This window comes from Pavona decussata, unplaced genomic scaffold, assembly GCF_977016875.1.
Source record: "Pavona decussata unplaced genomic scaffold, jaPavDecu1.1 SCAFFOLD_912, whole genome shotgun sequence".
Taxonomy (NCBI): Eukaryota; Metazoa; Cnidaria; class Anthozoa; order Scleractinia; family Agariciidae; genus Pavona; species Pavona decussata.
In genome coordinates this window covers 307,501-327,163 of record NW_028145943.1, presented here as the reverse complement: position 1 = coordinate 327,163, position 19,663 = coordinate 307,501, and the positions used below count along the sequence as shown (strand labels likewise).

At 39.2% G+C, this 19,663-nt stretch overlaps 2 protein-coding genes and 1 pseudogene across 3 annotated transcripts in view; all 3 read right to left on the bottom strand.

The window, feature by feature from the left end:
- LOC146448484 (E3 ubiquitin-protein ligase TRIM45-like) overlaps positions 1 to 19,663 on the bottom strand; it is a 75,762-nt pseudogene that overhangs the window by 26,226 nt on the left and 29,873 nt on the right. The window lies entirely within an intron of this gene.
- The window catches only part of LOC146448459 (E3 ubiquitin-protein ligase TRIM45-like), a 216,495-nt gene continuing 202,081 nt past the window's right edge, over positions 5,250 to 19,663 (bottom strand). Inside the window, exon 2 of the mRNA XM_085102530.1 lies at positions 5,250 to 5,409. The gene's annotated coding sequence lies outside the window, so the exon portion shown is untranslated. The remainder of the gene's footprint in view (positions 5,410 to 19,663) is intronic.
- Positions 5,434 to 8,007, bottom strand: LOC146448487 (E3 ubiquitin-protein ligase TRIM71-like). The gene has a single exon (XM_085102537.1). It carries the CDS (start codon positions 7,956 to 7,958, stop codon positions 5,958 to 5,960), a length of 2,001 nt encoding a protein of 666 aa, XP_084958663.1. The 5' UTR covers positions 7,959 to 8,007; the 3' UTR covers positions 5,434 to 5,957.

Sequence of the window (19,663 nt, the reverse complement as noted above, 5' to 3'; positions counted from 1 at the left end):
TGTCTTAATTACGAAATTATAAAAGAAATGCGCTAGAAAAAGCAATAAGGTGCTTTTTTAGTCGTACAAAGTATAGATTTTACCGGAGAAGTAATATCTATTGTAGGCTGTTTACCCACACCGCCTTATCTATTGTTATACTATTAAATTTAAGCATCGCATTGTACTCAAGCTTATTTATTGTTAATCATGTTCAAAATAGATTAACTTGCGCCATTTTTTGTGGAGAAAACAAAACGAAATTTTCGGGGCACGTAAAATTTCGCGTGCCAACTTCTCTTGAAGTAGTCTCGTTCCAGTCTCTCTGCAAAAATCGATATTAAAATCAAGGCCTTGTAGCCGATAAACTTCAAAGTACTCCACAAAAATTAGCACTGAATGAAATGAAACGAACAATTGGTCAACAGAAGGACACAAAGCATAATTTGTGAGGCTAATTATTCGGAGTCCGAGTTTGAAAGTTACGTTGGTGTCTTAACGTTGTCCGAGATGAGCACGCGTTGTTTGAGCCCAAAACAACGTGGGTTTGTGAACCACAAAGTAAAAGGTGCGGCCTTTGCTAACGTGTGACCAAAAATAGCATATACCCGAAGAAAGGACGCAAAGTCCAGCCAATTTTACAATGGAGATTAGTTTAGATCGCTCTTCGGTCTTAAGGCTAAGATTATTGTAGTATCCGTTCGTTTTTTAATCAGGTGTGCACCGTTGATCTCCACGGCATGAGGGGCTACGTTCAAACTAAATAATTAGTCGTTTGGTAAACCCGAAGAGCCTTTTCGCTCACGAGCAGTCCACTTTAAAAAACGCTCTAGGCCAAATTATGCTTTTTGGGGAGGGGAGGGGGTGGGGGGAGGTCCCTAGTGATTTGTTTTCGATCCTACTTTCTTTTCCTTAGCTTTTTAAAAAAGACCTGGTCAGGGGGAGGGGGGAGGATAGATGGTTATCGTGGAACTCTAAATGTCTTTGACGAGAAGTGGCTACATCACGGAACTACAAACTCTGTGAGCCAATATTATACCGAGTAAGTATACCCATCGCTATTCACCTCCGTTTAGCTTTAGGTAAATAATCGTTCAATGTCGCCACGAGCCGGTTTACAGTAGTAAATGGCGTTTGCCTTCTCAATTTATTTAAAAATTGTTCCTTCTGTTGGCAAGAATACCTCTCCAGTAAGGCGTGGTCTCCCTGTCAAACCTTGTGATGTAGCTTTAGTTTAGCTCTCAGTTAGTACGCGTGGTGTGATTGGTCAATTTTGCGGGCCGTATTTCACTGTACGGCCCGCGAAACTTTATCTGGTTTCCTTTCCCGCACGTCCGCTAAACATCGGAGATTTAATCAATATCTTACTAATCTCGTTGTTTTTTTTTTTTTTTTCGTTGATTTATAGTCCGAACGCTTCGTATTAAACTTACAGTACGGAACTTGAACTCGGTTCGGTTCTGTTAGACAAAACGCAAAGTTTCGCAACCATCAAGAAAAATGTTCAAACTTCACAACGAAACGTCTAGAAGAAAATTAAGAAAGTGAAAACGTGCATATAAATTTCCACGGTTTAATATACGAGTTCAACATTACAAGTGAACGATATTCAAATTAGCGGAAATGATCTTGTCAATAAACTTGTTTGACAACATCGATCGAGTCAAAAACGGAGCATTACGTAAATGCAACAGGCTTGCATTTGCATAATATTCCGCCCAATCTGCAACATGTTTTGATAGCTTGAGCAACAGGATGGGAGTTTACAAGTTGCTTTATACATAAAACAGTTTATTTAATTTGATGGCACGCGGTTACCATTTAATATTAAGGCTCTGTCAAGGGTGCTAAAACAGATTGAATATTAAAAATGCAGCGAGTGTATGAAGGAGATCGATCTTCAAACAACAAACACATCGTAGAAAATCTTTATTCTTGATAACAATTTTATCTCTCATCACAAATTAGTGTTTTTAATGCCTTACAGTCGAACCAGGTCAAGCGTACCCCCCTAGATTCTATTAATGAATCTATTATTTGAAAATTGAACCCGTTAGTCGTTTGAAGTATTAAAATCAAAATTCGATTTCTGATTGGATTATACGAACAATGCATGAAACCAGAAAACCAGAAAGCCCGCCGGAAAACCCCTCTCTGATAAACATATTCAGGGCGGAAATACTTGATTTAAATAATAGTGGATTTTCCAAAAAGCAGATTTCTCGTGATTTACAGGAGTCAACGCGTACTGTCAGAAAGAAAATTCGCCATTTTCAACTGGGAACGGTGTAAGTGGGTCCTGTCGGGTAAGTTTAAACTCACTAATGATCACTAAATGGACATTTTACGTTTATACACTGGCGTTTATTCCGTTAGTTATTCAAAAAAAAAAAAAAAGCTAAAAAGGATTGGAAGCGTTTTATCATAATAAGCAGTTCCCTTTTTGAGATATATGCAAAATTAATTTAGCGTAAAGTATGCGAACTCCAGTGAAAGATGTTCATTTCAATTGACCTTCGACAATGGCAATGACCTTCGGCACATGTGTTGCCGGCTATTCTTCGCGGTATAATGGACAGTCTGGTGAATTATATACCATACTTTTTCATGCTACAAGGTGGGTCATGCTATACATGAAAGATAACTTGGATTTTTCAGCCGACTCATTTGCAAGCGCTTGACTTTGTGCTCTTGCGATGACCAAATTTGCATACCGGTAATGAATGATATGAACTTGTCAACAACTAAGTATGCGGGAACAGTTTAAACGAACGAGCTGTTTCAAATGTACTGTTGTTTGAATTTTACAGGCTATTGCTTTTATTGTTAGCGCGGACCAATGTTCAAATTAAAAGCCAATAAGAATCGAATTTTAATTTGAACATTGATGTGCTATATGCGCTAACAATGAATGAATGAATGCATTCTTTGAAACGAATAATGGGTTCAATTTTCAAATAATCGATCCATTAATAGCCCCCCGCTTGACCTGGTTCGACTGTAAGGCAAGCACAGTATCTCGTTTTAAATACATTCGCAACTTACTCAAGTCTCAACTTTTTTGTCCGCTTCGGATCGATAGCGACTGACTTAAAGAACTAACTTAACAGCCTAATCAATAGGAATATGTACAGATACAGGCAGCTAGATTTAGAGCCATTGCTGTATACTGACAATTGGGATAATTTTTGCTGCAGCTTGGCAGCTCGAAATTCCGGGATCTTGAGAACAGTTCCGTTTTCAATTATTTTAAAAAACTTATTAATAATTCATAACCCCATTGACCTATCAAATGGTCCATGATACATCATGTGTAGTGACTTTACATCGATAAATCTCTTCCTTATTAGTATGCGGTGTTTTATCAGCTGATAAAACACTCTTTATTTAAGTATGCGGTGTTTTTCTCGTGTGCTAATTTCCAAAGTTCACGAAAGCATAATTGTTATGAACTCTATTGACACACGCTTTTCCAGGAATGTTTTTGAAGCCGTTCAAAAAACTCGCAGCACGTGTTTTATCGGGTCTAAAACTACTCGGTTGCGCCTCGTGATAAAACACTCCTGCTCGTTTTTTAAGCATTACTAAAGCACATGAAAACGTCGTAAAGGGTCTGGATTTCTTCGTTAAATTGCAGCATATCCTCGCCAACACGATGGTTTTTCAGAAGACAGGAAAACATGGCAGGCTTCTCCAAGGATGAGGATTCTACGTCATCGGCAAATTTCTTCCATTCAGTACTCTGAGCAATTCTTCGATTGAAACTTCGCTCTGTTTTGATACTCTTATCCTTGTCTTCGTGATTGAAGAGCAGAGATTAAGAAACATAAATGTTCAACCATAACTCAGTTTCACTGTAGTGCGAGGAAATGCAAAGAAAATCAATGTTTGGTTTTACACTTTAATATTTGGATTTGATTTTAATTTCCGCCCACATCGATCGGGGATGGGAGCAAGCATGGTGTATATCTGCCACCAGTGTGGCCAGGTGTACCAAGGGATTTTTCTCGGAGATGTTTGTCTTCCTATACAATTGAATTCAATATTCGAATTCACGGTCTGCATATTTTCAGTCACATAACTTTCGATGTTGCCATTTTTTTTTTTAAAATATTATTAATATTATTATTCTTTCCCCAAAGTATTCGGTGACAAGCTATGACCGTCTCCTTTGGAACCTCAACCCCCCCCCCCCCCCCCTTCCCTTCCTGACCTACAGATGCTATAGGAATCCCTAAAAAAAGACAGAGGGTAAAAGCACGAAAATAGATAAAAAAAAAATAAGTGAAAAGAACGCGATAAGTGGAAAGTCTCGGTAATTATAATCCAATTTGAAATTCTTGGTGGAAAGCGCGGGAAAAGAGAGAGCACATGGCTACTCACGTGGCACGTAAATACAACTTCGACCAAGTTCTTCCCAATGGATTTTACAAAGCTGTTAATAAATGCGGCTATGAGCGTCTCTCCCTCCCCAAGCCCCCTCCAGATGGTATAGGAATCCCTCAATCAAAAAGCGCGGCAAAACAGAAAGCTCGGCTTTCCAAGTGGCACGTGATGTGGTTGATCAAAAAAGGATTCTACATCACAAACGGCACTGGGCTGTTGTCATACCCTTTGTGATATCGATCGCGGCATAAAAGAAACAGGGCAGAAAACGGATAATTCACGATTCTGTTCGCGTAGTCAACATCATTGTTTCGTCTCTGTTTAGTACAAACCAGTAAGTGGTGATGTACTTTTACAGTGTAACAACTCCTACGAACAGAGGTTAAAAAACCAAGTGAAGATTACACTGCGTTTTTTGATACACAAACTATTTATTTCTTTGACGCAATAAACTACTTTTACAAAAGAAATTTCTAAATCACTTGAGCTTATTGTTACAATATTTAAGCAGATAATTATGTAACACTCGCGTCTTAGAAAATAAACACTCTAAACTTTTTGAGCGTACAATAAACACTTGCTAATCAAAATACACATTCAAGTAACGTATTGTTCGTACAATCTCAGACTAGCCAATATAAGGCGGAAAGTACTTGATAATAGAGAGATTAAGAATTACGCTTACGACAAACGGCAACCGACAGAAATGATCACGTGACCATGTTTATCCTACGTTTGCCCCTCGCTGTTTTCAGTTTCTCATTAAAATTGAGAAGTTTTACGTTAGGATCAAAGGCCAGAATTAGTTTATACTATTCCCATCTATGTTTCTTTTCAAGGAAACACAAATGAACCTCACGTTACGTTTGCCGTAAACGCGATTCTAAATTTTTCCCTTAAGGCCACAAACAACGACGCCACAAATTTTGATTTCCAGTCAACAATACTCAACCTCTCCTCTGTTCGGAAAATCGGAAAAAGTAAGCAGGATCAAAATATAACCTGTACTTAAATCTGATAAAAAAAAATCTTATAAAAAAGAAACTTGGACATCTCTCAGTAAAACACTGCTTTCCACATCTTACAAAATTTAAATTTTGTATAAAACTATGTCGAAAAACTTTTAAGGCTTTGCATATCTATGACACTCCCAGTCAGAAACTATCAAAATACAATAAAAAAAAAAGGCAAAGAATTGAGAAAATTGAGAAAGGTCCCTTATGTAACAATTCTAGGCCGCGACTCTAAAAATAAAGCTGACGAAAAACTTTATCCGCTGCAGAATTCTTCACGTAAAAGTGATTTATCAAATTAAATTCAAAGTGAGTTCTTATCGTGGATCAGATATTAGTCTTATTTTAATTTCAACTAACTGGAACCTGATCTTATCCACAATGACAAAAATTTGCAACTATAGTATTTTCACAGAAAACGAATGGTACGGCGCTTTGAACAGTAACAGTCACCATCTTCACAGCTTTTCCTTATTGTCTTACAAAGTGACTTAATAGAGAAGGGCTCCCACCAAACTTTGATGATCAAAACATAACGATATTCAATACTCCTGTTGCTATTTGAGAAGAGGACAATTATCACTCAAATATTTGAATGCGATGATTGTTCCTATCAGAAACAACAATTTGGTCGTTACTTAGCATTGCTACTGAAAACGGACAAACAAATTCTGCTAAGTTGCTGCCCTTTGTTCCAAACTTTCCAACAAACTTACCATTCAGTTCAAAGACTTGTATTCTGTGATTATCCTCATCACACACCATCAGTAGTCCGGACTTAGTCACTGACAAAAAACGTGGATAATTAAACTCCCCATTCCCTCCCCCTTTTTTACCGAAATTATACTTATACTCCCCTTCCCTATTGAAAATTTTTATGCTATGGTCATGACTGTCTGACACTATGAGAAATTCATTCCACCGAACACAGTGGATAGGACAACTAAAAGAACCAGGCCCACCTATCTTCATTAGAAAATTGCCATCAGGTGAAAAGATCTTAATCAGTTTGCTACCTGAATCAGTAACAATAATATTACCCTGACTGTCCAATGATAAACCCCAAGGATCAGAGAGCTGACTATCAAGGCTTCCATCCCCACCAAACATACCCATGAACTTACCCTCTCCATTAAAAATCTGTGCTCTATGGTTATTGCTGTCTGCAACAAAAATCTTTCCATCCTTATCAAAGGTTATACTAAAAGGATTGAAAAATTCCCCCTGATTGCTACCTTGGCGACCAAAGGATCTTATGAAATCCCCATTACTATTGAAGATTTGAACCCGGTGATTCAACTGGTCAGCTACTGCTATTTCATCCCTGTTACTCACCGCCACCCCCAGAGGATACTGAAACATTCCAACATCCGAACCTTCTTTTCCAAAAGATAAAACAGGTTTGACATGAAATGGTTTCACTAACACAGTAAAAGGACTATCACAAACATGTTCCCCGTTTACCTCAATTGACAATTTACAGCTACCTTGAACATTGGGAGAATAGCTAATGTTGTAGATTCCATCTTTGTTATCATCTATTTGCACTTTTAGCACGCATTCTCGCCCATGCTCGTCTCTCATCTCTACCGTTACATTGTCACGCTTATCATAACACTGTTTTTTGTTAGCGTTTCTTGTGGTCAAATTGAATTGAGCTTCACGCCCAACAGTTCCTTGTCTGAGTCCTTTGCCTTCAGCAATGGATTGATTTGCTTTTGTTCCGGACAAAATTTCCAAGAATCCAATTTCTTCGCTTTTGATAATGTTCTCAATATTTTGGTTTTCCACGAAAGCCACAGTTGGCAGATATTCAGGGTCACGGGAAATATGCTTGGCTTGATCTACTTCTTCCAAAATTGCTGCCACTGATTTTTTAAGCTGAACGACCTCAGCGTTTATACTTCGTGTTAACAGTTTATCTGCTTTTCCCGGTAATGATTCGATCATAGTTATTTTCTGCAGAATCTCAGTTTTTGTCCTTGCAACACTTTCAACCGACTTCTTTGTTTCGTTTTCCACCGCAGCGAGAATATTTTGTCTCTTCGCTTGAATTGTTTTGATCAAGTTATCAGTAAACCTGTTGACATTTCTCTTTACGTTTTCACTTTTTTCAATCAGTTTAGCGTACCCTTCATCAAGTTGAGAAACTAAGTTCATATATGCCTGTAAGTTTTGTCTTTCTTCTTGTATAAGGGCTGTCATCTCGATCATTTGAGCCTCGGCTTCTTCTTCGATTAATTTCAATGTATGTCCTCCATGATCCAAAGTGACGCAAGTTTGACAAACTGCTGCTTCGCATTCCTTACAGACGTACTTCAACTCTTCTTTCTGGTGTCCTTGTCTTGAGCAAAACACGGGTCGCTTCAATACATCCTCATAGTCTTTGTCTTGGAACTCTCTCAACGCAAGAACACGATGATCTTTATTGTTTCGCATCATGTTGTGTCCAATTAGGCACTGTTCACAGTAAAATATGCAACACTGAAAGCAGTACGAAGCCTCGGAGCTTTTCTTGTCGCAGTTTCCACACGTTACTTGGGTTGTGTTGCATTCTTTTATGGCCAGCACATCGATCATGCCGTTCAGATAAAAGCTGGTCGGAAGATCCTTGGCACTTCGGACATCTGAATGCATTTTGACGGCCACTCGTCCGATGCCAGTGTTTCAAACAATGCAGACAGAAGCTGTGTAAACAGGGAAGCTGTCTGGGATCCTTAAATAAGTCCGAACACACCGGGCAAGACACTTCTTCGCGGAGATTGTAAAACAATGTTCGGATATCCATGTTGTTTTCGCATACAAACGAGCAGTGACCTTGCGGCAGTCCTTGCTACACAATGGAGTCTTGTGATTTTCTATCTTAAGCTTTTCTAGGAATCTTAAGCGTATGTGCCAATCACAGAACGCTTTTTTAAGAGGCTGTTGACGGGTTGGTTTTGGTTTCTTATTCCCAGGTATGTGTATGGCAAGCCAAACATGACATAGACTGTTCACAGTCCCCCTATTTTTCCGTGGGATTCTCGAGACCGGTACGCTTCGATGGAACTGCCGCCATCTTGGTTTGTAAAAGCGAGCGCGATCTGGGGAGAGTGTCTAAACTACCGAGGGGAGCGGGAGTGGATGTTAGTATAGTGGGGGATGGGAAGCGAAAAAATAGAGGGACTGTAACAACTTCTCACCGTCTCGCTTTCCAAAGGCCCGTTGCACCAGCAACGGCAACACCTCATTGGTCAATTAGACAATAGTAGTTCTGAAGCGTTGACAGCATGACTGACGTATCTTTCACCGCCAGTTCTAAAAGTGGATACGGCTGGCGTGTAATGTGAAGATCGTAGGGAATGTTTTGATTTTTATCGTTTGTCTCGTCGGCTTGGAGGTCTGATAGTTGAAAATCAGCGGACGTTTGGCAGGCGGCAGACTGCAGTTTTCCGTCTCTTTGGACTGCTTTGAAGTAGATGGCGAACTGTAGGGACGACTTTTTTTTAGCAATTCTCTGGGGCGAAACAGCAAACACAAAGCGGTTGAAACGTTGCTGATCGTGGCTTTCCTTGCAAGCGCTTTTGCAACGACTTGAAGATTTCCCATCTTGTGGATCCACTTCAACTCCAAGATCGATGTGCTTTAAAAAGATCGGCTAGAGGAATGCTGGCAACTCCAGCTCTTTCCGGGATCTTAAAAAAAAAATTTTCTGTGGAAATGTACTTGTTTTTCTTCCCGAAATCGCCGACTGCTATTTTAAAATAAATGTTACAAAATATGCGGCATGTATCTGAAGGTTTCGCTGTTAGCTTCACTGCATGTGTTCCGCTTGTATTGAAATTCACTTTACAAATAGCTGATGTACTGTACTGTATTTTCAAGCCTACACTCGAAAGACTTTCGCAACTTCATTTTATTTCGCAACTGTACTTTGTTTCGAAATGGTACAGAAACGGTACTGTAACAAGGACTATCGTATTTCCTTCAATTTGACATGTTTATCTCTGGGGAGTATATTTTTTGTTTGATTCAATTAGTCGAGGCGACAAAGTTTTGGCACGCCCCTCGAACACGAGACAGTGAGAAGCTGTTACAGTCTCCCTATTTTTCCCGCCGCCTCCCAACTCCACTCCCCTCCCCTCGGTAGTTTAGACACTCTCCCCAGATCGCGCTCGCTTTTACAAACCAAGATGGCGGCAGCTCCATCGAAGCATACCGGTCTCGAGAATCCCACGGAAAAATAGGGGGACTGTGAACAGTCCAAACATGACAAAAGTGGGTTGAGTTTAAAATCCCCTATTGAGTTTCAGTAATTGATATGTGAGTTTAAAAAATCACTGCATGAGAATGAGAAATCACTATACGAGAATGAAAAACTGCCACACGAGATTAGAAATTACCTGTCGAGAATGAAAAACACCCATGCGAGATTAGTAATCACCATTCGAGTTTAAAATCGCCAACCGAGTTTTTATAATCGCTATGTGAGTTTAGAAATCACTATAACACGAGAATGAGAAATCATCACTCGAGATTATCGATTAGTTTTTTTGAGCCGGTGAGCATCAGCTAGTCAGCGGAGCGCAGTTTGTGTGGGGTAGGTACTTCATATCTGGTGATTATTATGTCCTCACTTTTTATTCTGATGAGTATGTACCCACTTTTTATTTTGATAAGTATGTACCCAAATTCTTTTCGAAATCATTATGTCCCCAATGTTACTCTGTTACCCTGTTACCCTGTTACCTTGTTACCTTGTTACCTTGTTACTCTGTTACCCTGCTACCCTGTTACCTTGTTACCTTGTTACCTTGTTACCCTGTTACCTTGTTACCTTGTTACCTTGTTACTCTGTTACCTTGTTACCCTGTTACCTTGTTACCTTGTTACTCTGTTACCTTGTTACCTTGTTACCTTGTTACTCTGTTACCTTGTTACTCTGTTACCTTGTTACCTTGTTACCTTGTTACTCTGTTACCCTGTTACCTTGTTACCTTGTTACCTTGTTACCTTGTTACTCTGTTACCTTGTTACCTTGTTACCTTGTTACTCTGTTACTTTGTTACCTTGTTACTCTGTTACCTTGTTACCTTGTTACCTTGTTACCGTGTTACTCTGTTACCTTGTTACCTTGTTACCTTGTTACCTTGTTACTCTGTTACCTTGTTACTCTGTTACCTTGTTACCTTGTTACCTTGTTACCTTGTTACCTTGTTACTCTGTTACCTTGTTACTCTGTTACCTTGTTACCTTGTTACTGTGTTACCTTGTTACTCTGTTACCTTGTTACCTTGTTACTTTGTTACCTTGTTACCTTTTTACTGTGTTACCTTGTTACTCTGTTACTTTGTTACCTTGTTACTTTGTTACCTTGTTACCTTGTTACCTTGTTACCCTGTTACTCTGTTACTTTGTTACCTTGTTGCCTTGTTACCTTGTTACTCTGTTACCTTGTTACCTTGTTACCTTCTTACCTTGTTACCTTGTTACTCTGTTACCTTGTTACCTTGTTACTCTGTTACCTTGTTACCTTGTTACCGTGTAACCTTGTTACCTTGTTACTTTGTTACCTTGTTACTCTGTCACTCTGTTACTTTGTTACCTTGTTACCTTGTTACCTTGTTACCCTGTTACTCTGTTACTTTGTTTCCTTGTTACCTTGTTACCTTGTTACCTTGTTACTTTGTTACCTTGTTACTCTGTTACCTTGTTACCTTGTTACTCTGTTACCTTGTTACCTTGTTACCTTGTTACTCTGTTACCTTGTTACCTTGTTACTCTGTTACCTTGTTACCTTGTTACCTTGTTACTTTGTTACCTTGTTACTCTGTTACTTTGTTACCTTGTTACCTTGTTACCTTGTTAGTCTGTTACCTTGTAACCTTGTTACCTTGTTACTCTGTTACCTTGTTACCTTGTTACTCTGTTACCTTGTTACTCTGTTACCTTGTTACCTTGTTACTCTGTTACCTTGTTACTCTGTTACCTTGTTACCTTGTTACTGTGTTACCTTGTTACTCTGTTACCTTGTTACCTTGTTACTTTGTTACCTTGTTACCTTTTTACTGTGTTACCTTGTTACTCTGTTACTTTGTTACCTTGTTACTTTGTTACCTTGTTACCTTGTTACCTTGTTACCCTGTTACTCTGTTACTTTGTTACCTTGTTGCCTTGTTACCTTGTTACTCTGTTACCTTGTTACCTTGTTACCTTGTTACCTTGTTACTCTGTTACCTTGTTACCTTGTTACTCTGTTACCTTGTTACCTTGTTACCGTGTAACCTTGTTACCTTGTTACTTTGTTACCTTGTTACTCTGTCACTCTGTTACTTTGTTACCTTGTTACCTTGTTACCCTGTTACTCTGTTACTTTGTTTCCTTGTTACCTTGTTACCTTGTTACCTTGTTACTTTGTTACCTTGTTACTCTGTTACCTTGTTACCTTGTTACTCTGTTACCTTGTTACCTTGTTACCTTGTTACCTTGTTACTCTGTTACCTTGTTACCTTGTTACTCTGTTACCTTGTTACCTTGTTACCTTGTTACTTTGTTACCTTGTTACTCTGTTACTTTGTTACCTTGTTACCTTGTTACCTTGTTAGTCTGTTACCTTGTAACCTTGTTACCTTGTTACTCTGTTACCTTGTTACCTTGTTACTCTGTTACCTTGTTACCTTGTAACCTTGTTACCTTGTTAATTTGTTACCTTGTTACTCTGTTACTTTGTTACCTTGTTACCTTGTTACCTTGTTACTCTGTTACCTTGTTACCTTGTTGCCTTGTTACCTTGTTACCTTGTTACTCTGTTACCTTGTTACTCTGTTACTTTGTTACCTTGTTACTCTGTTACCTTGTTACCTTGTTACTCTGTTACCTTGTTACTCTGTTACTTTGTTACCTTGTTACCTTGTTACTCTGTTACCCTGTTACCTTGTTACCTTGTTACTCTGTTACCTTGTTACCTTGTTACCTTGTTACCTTTTTACCCTGTTACCTTGTTACTCTGTTACCTTGTTACTCTGTTACCCTGTTACCTTGTTACCTTGTTACTCTGTTACCTTGTAACCATGTTACCTTGTTACTCTGTTACCCTGTTACTTTGTTACCTTGTTACCTTGTAATTCTGTTACTGCGTTACTTTGTTACTCTGTAAAAACTAAAACTAATTACAACTTCTTTACAAGATTGCCGTGTGGGAGTCCGATACATCAGCTAACTTCTTGATATTTCGCTTGAAATGCTCAACGGATGAAGCATTTTTTAAGCTTTGGGCAAGTTATTCCATAACATGGCCCCACTGTAAGAAAAGCTTCGTTTCAAATAATTGGCGTTTGGCTTGTACAGGGACAGGCTTCCCTCGGAGTTTCTTAAGGTGTAAGCAGAGTGACGATGAGAGAAAAGACTTCAGTGTAGATATTCTGGACCAAGGTCTGTTATGGTTTTATACATCATTAATGGTTTTTGTTTCTTTCGCCGAAGAGATAGCCTCTCCCAGTCGAGGGTGGAGAGAAGGTGCTTTAAGCTCGCATCAAAGGGTAACTTAGTTATAACTCTGGCTGCATGGTTGTATAAACTTTTGGAGCTTATGACTCAAGTAACCACTCAAAAATGATTCCCAAACGGGGCTGCAGTAATCAAAATGAGGCATAATTAAAGCGTGATAAATTTGGATTGCAGTTTCTTTGGATATAAAGTACCGCGCACGTTTTAGTGCGCTTATAGCTGAAGAGACTTTCTTGCAAATCTCTTCAACATGTTTACCCCAAGAGAGTTGGGCATCTATGGTAAGACCCAAAGATTTGGTCTCATCTACTCTCTTGATAATTTGGTCATCAATTCTGATTTCTACATCGTCACATTGGGCAGATAGTCTTTGTCTTGATCCAATAATCATTAGTTTTGTTTTAGCAACATTTATACTGAGCTGGGTCTTGCCGGACAATCTGCGAGCCAGCGAGCCAGCGAGCAATGCGAGGCATACGTGCGAGGCACTCAGGTTAGCCTAAAAAACATTCCAGTTTGCCTAAATAGCACTCAGGTTAGCTTAAGTAGCTCCCCGGTTAGCTTAATGGTTAGCATTTATGTTGGGGGTTGTTCGTGCCTCGCAAGCGTCACATGTTTGGCTCGCATGGCTCGCATGGCTCGCACGTTCGGCTCGCATGCCTCGCACGTTTGGCTCGTTTGGCTTCCTGGCTAGCTTAAGTTCTGTTAACGTCATAGCAGATAACGTAAGATTAGTGTTAGTGTCATCGGCAAACATTCTTACTCCTAGATCAGAGATACAACGACTAAAACCGGCTTCGCTCTACTGGCAAGCATTCCTAGGGGGGGGGGGGGGGGGGGGGGACTCCCATATGAAACAAACGGGGATGCTCGTCGTTTAGCTTAGGGGTGTAAAATTTTGGAGTTTGGTCTCGCTTAGGGTGTTCCGCACAAAGCGACAATATTTTAAGCCGCCAAGGTCTCGTTTAGGGTTTCGCGAAGAAACACAGAATTACGCGAAGAGAAACAGAAGTCAAATTTTCATTTGATGACATTGTGAACAGTTACAGCTCTTTTAACATTAACTAGTTTTCTATTATGAAAGAAATGTGATAGTATATTTCCAGCCTGGTGAATGAATGAGAATGATGATTATTGCAGAAAGTGACGCAGGCATACTCGGAAAACAGCCTGAAGTTTTCCGAGAACTTCTTATGCGTATGCGAAATGGTCAGAGCACGCAATGCGACTGGCAAAAATTTTGCAAACAAACAACACAGTTCATCATCATGGACAACTTCAAAGATGTGTCTCTGTTGTTTTTCAACAAAGCAAGTGTAGCAAACTACAATTATGAAAAACTTAGCAACCTGGCAACACCAGTTGCTCACATATCTGCTGTTTATTCAGGGAGAAATGCAAAGGCCTCAACATCAGATGATGCTGAAGTTTTTGACGCTGTCATATTTCGCGCAACAGGAGCAGCTGTGATGCTAACATGTAACCTTTGGCAGGACGTTGGACTGTGTAATGGTGCATCTTGTGTTGTACTTGTCCTCATCTTCCCTCCTTTGCGCCCTCTGCTGTGTTTGCCTATTGCAGCGCTGGCGGGTTTTTAGCACTACACAGGACCACCTCTCCTGCATACACACCCTCATATTGTCCCAATACCACCACACTTATTTGAACGGGAAACTGAAGGCCAACGATTGTCAATACAGCAACTGCCATTTTGTTTAAGCTATGCAATTCAGACCATTCACACTTCGCAAGGTCAAACATTATCTACAGTCCAAGAAAAGGCCGAAAGACGTTACAGGATGTAGTTTTGTGACACTCTCTAGAGTTTGCTCTTTAGATAATGTAGTTCTGCAGCCATTGTCATTTCAAAGACTTAAGGTGATAGGTAAAAGCACTCAACTACACCGAAGGCTAAGAGAAGAGGAACGATTACAACAACTTGCTGAAATCGCTACACATCGATATCAGCACCGCTATTAATTTGCACAAACGTCAACCGCCTACATTTCACAAATGCAGCTTCATCATAACATCGCACATCGCCAGTCTCTAGACGCTATATATTTTTTCTCGTTAAGGTAACTGACTTTAAGAAAAGTCCACAAGTCCACAAATTTTATTTCTTACGTTTAAGTTGTGTTGCCAGTATAGATGTAACGGGAAGAAAATCTTTACATCCTAACCTTTTCTGCCAGGTAAATGACAACAAAATTGCACTTCAATGTAAACACATAACTTTTCTTATTTAGTACTTTTGGGTCAATATCAAAATCCATGGAGTACATTCAAACAACTTCGTTCGTGGATAGTTAGCAGATGACACTCAAGGGGGAATGGCGGGAATTTTTTTCTAAAGCATAGTAACTTGTTACCCATTCGATTCCCTCCAGTCTTGCCTTGGAACTATTCACTCTGCACTCAAAACAAAGGGAAAATTACATCACTTAATAACCATCACTTCCCATATTGCCAACTGAAGTTTCCTTCTTGAACGCAACCACAGCGCATGTTATTCGTACATACAGTTCGTTTACGCGAATAAAGCAGTTGCAACTATAACAAATGTTGTACTTTCTGAGTTTCAGTAAGAGAGGATCAAGGGATCCTCTCTTGGTTTCAGTTGTAATTAAAGTTTGGTGTCATATCAAAACACTATCACCTTGTTTCCTTAAGAGTGCCTGACTGTAACTTTCGAGAATCGCTGGCCAAGCTTGAAAAATCGAAACTCCTGATAATTTGCCTGAAGTTTACTTTTGGGGAACTATCTTCGAAAATATTATTTGAATGTTCTGGAAATTTTTAGTTTTCGAGAATTTTGGAGAAAACGAAATAACGGGTTTTGCCTCATTAATTATGCAAAAATCTCACTCAAAATTAGCCAAGTTCAATACGCTTGTGTTGAAACAGTACGCAACGCTAGAAAGCGAGGTCGGTTTTGAATAAGAGAATAACTCACCTACTTTCTATCAATGGGACCTATGTAAACTTTTGTAGAACTTTGGAGGGTTTTATGGCTCTTTGAAAAATTGACATTTTGAGGACTTCGCGATGAGGCGAAAATTGAGTAAGTTTGAAGGTTTAAAATGCATCTTGGTATGTCAGGTATCCACTCGAGAGGAACATTGTGATAAAGCTTATGTCTTCGTCTTTAATAATACGAAATAAAAAATCTGGGCAATCAATGCACGCGCTGACGAAAACCAAAGTTACCGATGCTTCGTTAACAAATTTGCATAATTCGCAACTGTTGAGAAAATGCTATGTTGTGGCGACTCGGTGAAAACATTGACCCAGGCTATCTTCAAATGGTTATTTTACCCCACATTGCATTTGTCTGTTTCTCTTTCTTGTTTAATAACGTGGTAGAAAAGGTCTGGAAAAAAATGCGTGATCGAAAAAGAAAATATTCGTCAAATTCTGGTGAGAAATTTGCATAATGCAAATCTTCCAATAAATCTTTCTGCAAAGGAATCTGATTGGGAAGGTTTCGTTAAGAGACCATTTGACCGAAACACCCCACATATAAGGAGTCAAAACAACGTTTAATAATTCGATTTTAACCAATTATTGTCGAATCTTAACCTTTAAATTAATAGTGCCAAACTGATATTCGCTATTGCGTTACCTGCGTCACGTCAGTAGCTGTCGATAAGTCTTAGAATATAATGCCCACAAACCAACTTGTGCTGCGAAATTGCCAATTACAACAACTAGAAAAAAGACCTTTATTTACTGGCATATGAGTGGTTTTGATAAAAATAAAACGTTCACATGACACTTGAATCACGTTTAAAAGATACATGCTTGTCAAATGAGATGCGAAAGTTGGACACAGGGTCGGTCAAAGTGAATATTTTTAATTAAATCAAGTTTGTTTACTGGAATGCATGCTTTTTCAAATAGCTAGTCTAACCTTCTTCAGTGGCCTTCCAAATAATGATCACCCAGAATTTGGTCAGTCAAAAAAACTCTGTTCGTGTTGTTTGATACTGTACCTTCGCAAGTGACTGAAAAACAATGTCAGCTGGCACGCCATATTTTAACGTAATTACTGGTATGAAATATCACACATGCACGGATACACGCTTCAAAACCTGTGTGCCAATTTCCGTTTAACAAAATAATAACCTACCTACAGTCCACATTGGCTGTAGGGCATGCATTTATCCTTGTCGAATGTCAACAACAGAAACACGGGTATCTCAGTGACACTGTATACACGCAAAGTCTACTGCATACATCACAGGTAGCCGAAGCTCTATGACCTTTGTTTGACCTTTATATTTTGATGTCACGATGAGTGTTACGCAATGGCGTAAATCATTTCGGTTTGTATGGGAATTTACGAACGTGTTTTTGAGTCGAAAATATAGGGCATAAATTGAACAAAAATTGCTTACCTTGTCTCCTTGATCTCTTGCCAGTGTTTGTGCGCCATATTTTGGCCATTTTAGTACGATTCCAGTGGGTATTTAAAGGTTTGCTGAACAGTTTCCTCGCTCTATATCCTGCTATATATGTCCCCAAAAGGTTGGTCACTTCAGTAGCAATAGTTTTCGTTGCAACGTCAACAATGAGGTCAGTATAAAGTCTGCGTCTCGGACAAAGAACTGCAGACCACGGACTGGGTACAAAAGAGAAACTAAAGTAAGCGAGGGACTTTGGACTACGGACTACGGACTACTGACTGTGTTTAAAGGAGAACTGAAGTCTGAAAATCATATCTTTCTTGTATTCATTCTCAGTAAGTTTAATATGTATCCAATCAAATTTCGGAAGTTGTTTTTGTCCCTTTATTGTTTTTTTTTTTTAGAAACAAAACAAGGACTTGGAATAAAATAGTGAGGATCGACAGTGCAAACATAAAATCTTGCTTTATCTCAGCGAAACAGCTGGATTTTTAATACGAGCTGAAGAGAGCCGTCATTTTAGTTTTAACCATTCATCTCAGGGTTCGATATGGTGAAAACTGGCTTGATTAAATTCGCAAAAGGATGTTTGATGATCATGATCGTGATCAGCCAATGAGCCCACGTGCACAATCATCTAGATGTCGTACATAGACATGTATGCAGTAGACATTTCGTGTATACAGTGTCACTGAGATACCCGTGTTTCTGTTGTTGACATTCGACAAAGATAAATGCATGCCCTACAGCCAATGTAAACTGTAGGGCGTGCAGTCAGTCCATAGTCCGTAGTCCATAGTCCTCCTATCCTAATACGAACTTTATGCCCACCCCGTGGTCCGCAGTTCTTCGTCTCCGACTCGTGTTTTATAATGACCGCGTTGTTAACGTCAGGGCTCGAAATAACGGCCGGTCAACGGACAATGTCCGGAATGATTGGGGAGTTGACCGGTCAACCTTTCGTCTTGCCGGTCATGTTGACCGGTCAATCGTATTGAAGATGAAATAAATTAAAATTTTCACGCTGTTCAATTGCTTCAGTTGTTATCAGTATGTAGTGAGTCGCTGTGTATTGCCGAACTTTGATCTGAAATCCTGGGTGAAATGCCACTAGAACCGTTGTTTACAATTCGCGCATTGAAACAGACATCGGGGTTCACGCACTTACAGTCACAAAATTAAAAATATTTTCCCTTTATTACCCTAGTTTAATTATTAGTTGGTCTATTTTAATACACATAAGCTTCTTTTTTTATTTCGCTGCTGTAATTTATTTTTATTGTTGACTATGAGTGCTTTAAAGTGCTATAAGCTCTAAGCAACGACTTTTTTGGAAATATATAACGCCAGTTTTGCTTCATGGGCCCCTGTTTTAAGAGTTATTTATGTTATAAATTTGACCGGACAGAAACGATACGTGACCGAGCTAAAATGAATTTGGCCGGTCATCATGTCCGGAGACTCTCTGGAAATTATTTCGAGCCCTGAACGTTGCAATTTATTTCAAAGAATACTATTGCTACCAAAGTGACCACGATTTTGGGGATATATATATATCTATAGTGCGATATCGCATAGAGAGAGGAAAATTTTCAGCAAACCTTTAAAAACCCACTGGAATCGTACTAAAATGGCCAAAATATGGCGCACAAACACTGGCAAGAGATCAAGGAGACAAGGTAAGCAATTTTTGTTCAATTTACGCCCTTTACTTTCAACTCCAAAACACGTTCGTAAATTCCCATACAAACGGAAATGATTTACGCCATTGCGTAACACTCATAGTGACATCAAAATATAAAGGTCAAACAAAGGTCATAGAGCTTCGGCTACCAGTGATGTATGCAGTAGACATTGCGTGTATACAGTGTCACTGAGATACCCGTGTTTCTGTTGTTGACATTCGACAAAGATAAATGCATGCCCTACAGCCAATGTGGACTGTAGGTAGGTTATTATTTTGTTAAACGGAAATTGGTACACAGGCTTTTTGAAGCGTGTATCCGTGCATGTGTGATATTTAATTACGTTAAAATATGGCGTGCCAGCTGACATTGTTTTTCAGTCACTTGCGAAGGTACAGTATCATACAACACGAATTAAGAGTTTTTTTGACTGACCAAATTCTGGGTGATCATTATTTGGAAGGCCACTGAAGAAGGTTGGACTAGCTATTTGAAAAAGCATGCATTCCAGTAAACAAACTTGATTTAATTAAAAATATTCACTTTGACCGACCCTGTGTCCAACTTTCGCATCTCATTTGACAAGCATGTATCTTTTAAACGTGATTCAAGTGTCATGTGAACGTTTTATTTTTATCAAAACCACTCATGTGCCAGTAAATAAAGGTCTTTTTTCTAGTTGTTGTTATTGGCAATTTCGCAGCAC